The sequence below is a fragment of the Marmota flaviventris genome, chromosome 13, assembly GCF_047511675.1.
Source record: "Marmota flaviventris isolate mMarFla1 chromosome 13, mMarFla1.hap1, whole genome shotgun sequence".
Taxonomy (NCBI): domain Eukaryota; kingdom Metazoa; phylum Chordata; class Mammalia; order Rodentia; family Sciuridae; genus Marmota; species Marmota flaviventris.
This window is the reverse complement of record NC_092510.1, coordinates 3,107,456-3,110,806: the sequence shown is the minus strand read 5'-3', so window position 1 is coordinate 3,110,806 and position 3,351 is coordinate 3,107,456. Positions and strand designations below refer to the sequence as shown.

Here is a 3,351-nt window from a genome sequence, read left to right as displayed (position 1 = left end):
CAAATTTGCCTCCTGGCAATATTGTTGGCTGAATTGGATGAAATTTAATATTTGTGATAATGGGTTTTCTTACTTTTCTCCCTAAGGCATGTACTTCATGATTCCTTACCCCAAAGGATGAGAAAAAAACACATGGTACATAGTGTTATTAACTTAAGAAGCACCTTTTACTCTGAAGTTGGGATTGGGATCTTGGCCAACAACATCCTCTTTCTGTTCCACATCATCAAGTTCCTGTGTGACAAGAGGCTCAAGGACATGGACTGGATCATTGGTCTCTTGGCCCTAACCCACCTCCTGATCCTGCTCAACACAGAATCACTCTGGTGTGGATTTTATTTCCTCTGGATGTGGGATATCTGGATCATTCAGTGGATATATTTATGTTTCTTGAGAAGCCTCCACACTGATCTTTATTATTATTGTACTAATTTACATTGCCACAATAAATGAGTTTTTTTCCTCCACATCCTCACCAGCATTTAATTTTGCATTTTTGTGGCTAACTCACTATTCAACTGGGGACCGGGGAACAGGTCACTGTCACAATGATTTGCATTTCCCCAATGAATAATGACATTAAACATTTAAAAACTACCTGCTGGCTCTCCTGATCCTTCACCCCTGGGTCCATCAGCTGGAAGAATTACTATTGCTAAGAATCCAACTCCATGCAAAGTCATCAACCATCCCTATCAAAATCCCACCTATTTTTTTTTCCACAAAAGCAGAAAAAAATACATCCTGATAGACATAGAAATTTCTTGCTTTCTTTTTTATTTAACAAAAAGGAAAAAAAAAGATTTATTACTTTGTTAGTCAAAAAGTCTGGGGAACTCCCATCCCAAAAGCTGTCAACTTGGGGTTGACACCAAGTAAAAATAAAATCCAGATATTGTGTCCACCTAAAACTAAAAAATAAATATTTTTTAAAAAATTTTTGAAATAAAATACCCCATTTCCTGTACTCCTTCAACACAGAGAGTACACGCACCAACCACTCCATGGTTCATTGGGACAAAGCTGGGTGGTGGCTCATGCAGGGGACTGATCCATCATGCAATGATTAAGCATTGACGATTCTTTCCCCACAAGCCTTTCAAAAAGGTGACACTTTGTTTTTCAGTACAGATGAAAACCAAAGGACTGATGGTTGCATAGCCATTGGCCACTATCATCTGGATACAGCAACAAACAGGGTCGTTTTTCCACATGGTTCTTAAGGAGGAGACAACACAGTCCAAAAGGTATATGAGTATGAAGAAACCCAGGAGAAGCAGGATGGTCCTAGTGGCCCTCTGTTCTGGGGATGCTTTTGGAGACAGTCTGGTGGTGTGGAGGTGTTGGCACTGCCTTTTATGCCTACACAGGGGGATCACCATGTACCCACTGGAGAGGGCCATGAGCCCTATAAGGACGATGTCCCAAAATGCACCCAGGGCAGTAAATAAATGCCTGAGGAAGTAGCTCCTGTGTAATATTGTGCAGGAGTCACTGAGAAACATTAGATTGGGTGACGTCCCATTGGAGTCATCAACCACAGAGATGGAGAAGTGGGTGCTGAAGGACATATAGAAGACCCACAGGAAGAGAAGGGACCTCATGCTGTCCTGTGGGGACTTAGGCTTGAACTTTGCCAAAGGGGAGCTTCTGGGACTGAGGGTGATAGCCTGCAGGACACTCAGCAGGCAGGTGGCAGAAATGTACAGGCCCCTCATCAACCTGTACCAGTTGGTGACTGATTTGCATCTGATGTCACCCCAAAGTCCCTGTTGAGGTGACAAAGTGTCTGCAGCTAGGAACCCTATGGTGAGCAGCATCAGTAGGTGGGTCAGGGCCAAGAGACCAACAATCCAGTCTGTGCTCTTGAGCCTCTTGTCATAGAGGAACTTGATGACGTGGAACAGAAAGAGGAGGGTGTTGGCCACGATCCCAATTCCCACTTCAGAGTAAAAGGTGCTTCTTAGGTTAGCAACACCATTCAGCTTGGGGTGTTTTTCCATCTTTGGGGGCAAGGCTCATGGAGTACATGCCTTAGGAGAAAAGGAAGAAATTCATTATCATAAGTATTAAAATTCATCCATGTCAGCCAATACTGTTGCTACTAGGAAAATTTCTGGATTCCCAATGTCCCTTTCTCCCACCAATATGTAAATTTCCATAGCAGCCTCTGGAAGCCATTCCTCCTCTCTTTTCCCTTCATTGTGCAACCATACCTGGATTCTATTTGATGCAAACTACTGAACTTTCCTTTAGACATTAAAAAAATGACCATATATCCTAGAAATCGTTCCTTGGGATTACCTTGAGTTTTTCATGGGGATATCTTACTGCAAGGGAGATTTCTTGTTCTGTTGCTATCCATCCTCATCCAGGAATATGGCACATACACTAAACTGTACAATATTTGGTAAATTAAAATCATATATGTTGTATTGGAAAGAAGATCCTCCAAAGCAAAGAGAGTCAGTCTCTTGGACGACCCAGATTCACATTAGCTTTCTGTTGCCTTCATTCTGGTTGGTTTAGGAACACAGGTGATTTTCTTAGCACATTCTCCCAGAGAATACGAAGAATTGCACACTTTGAAGTCAGATGGCTTGAAAGGATCAATAAGATCTGCCATTTAAAGGGTGAGTATCTGACATTGAGAAGCCGAGGAGCCTGAGTTCCTGTCACCTGTAAACGGCAGCCAGACTCATTGTGTGATTCCTGGAGATCGAGTGGCTGCAAGTGTGCAAATCTGGGAGGGCTTCCTGCCACCAGTGGTCCCTGTGGAATGGCTCTGTTTTTCACAATGGATGCTCATCCGTGTCACTTGGTAGACTTCACAGAGTTCTGTTAATATTGGATCACTTCTATCACCCACTCAGAGAGGCTAAAAAATTACCAGAATATTTGAGTCTGTTGGCAATCTCTGTCCAGAGACAGGTGATGGAATTTTAGGACTATTTGCATCCCACTATACAGCTGCATAATTTTAATATTTTTCTTATCAGAAATTGGCCTATGTGAGCCAAGTCCAGTTATTAAATATTAAGCAAGAACACACTTGGATATTTTTTTTCTAGTTTAATATATGGAATCTCTGGGGTCCACAGAACCATAATTCACATGGTTCCAGGTTCACTGCATTTTAAGGTAATAATTAAGAATAAGGATCCAACCTAACCCGGAAGTCTGAGTCCTCTCAGAGTCCAGGGTTTCCTCCTTTCCAGAGAGAATGGGCATTTCTCTGGATTCAAGAGGTCCATGTATAAAATTGATACTGGATTTTTTTTTTCTTGCAATGCTGAGGATGAAGTCTGGGACCACATACCTGGCAGGTAAGTTCTCTACCACTGAGCCCCA

General features: G+C 42.3%; 1 protein-coding gene across 1 annotated transcript; it reads right to left on the bottom strand.

Moving 5' to 3' along the window:
- Window positions 1-1,055: 1,055 nt before the first annotated feature.
- Window positions 1,056-2,003, bottom strand: LOC114081256 (vomeronasal type-1 receptor 90-like). The gene has a single exon (XM_027922809.2). It carries the CDS (start codon window positions 2,001-2,003, stop codon window positions 1,056-1,058), a length of 948 nt encoding a protein of 315 aa, XP_027778610.1.
- Window positions 2,004-3,351: the final 1,348 nt, after the last annotated feature.

Coding starts and splice junctions, on each gene's coding strand:
- LOC114081256 (XM_027922809.2), bottom strand. CDS start 2,003: ATGGAAAAACACCCCAAGCTGAATGGTGTTGCTAACCTAAGAAGCACC.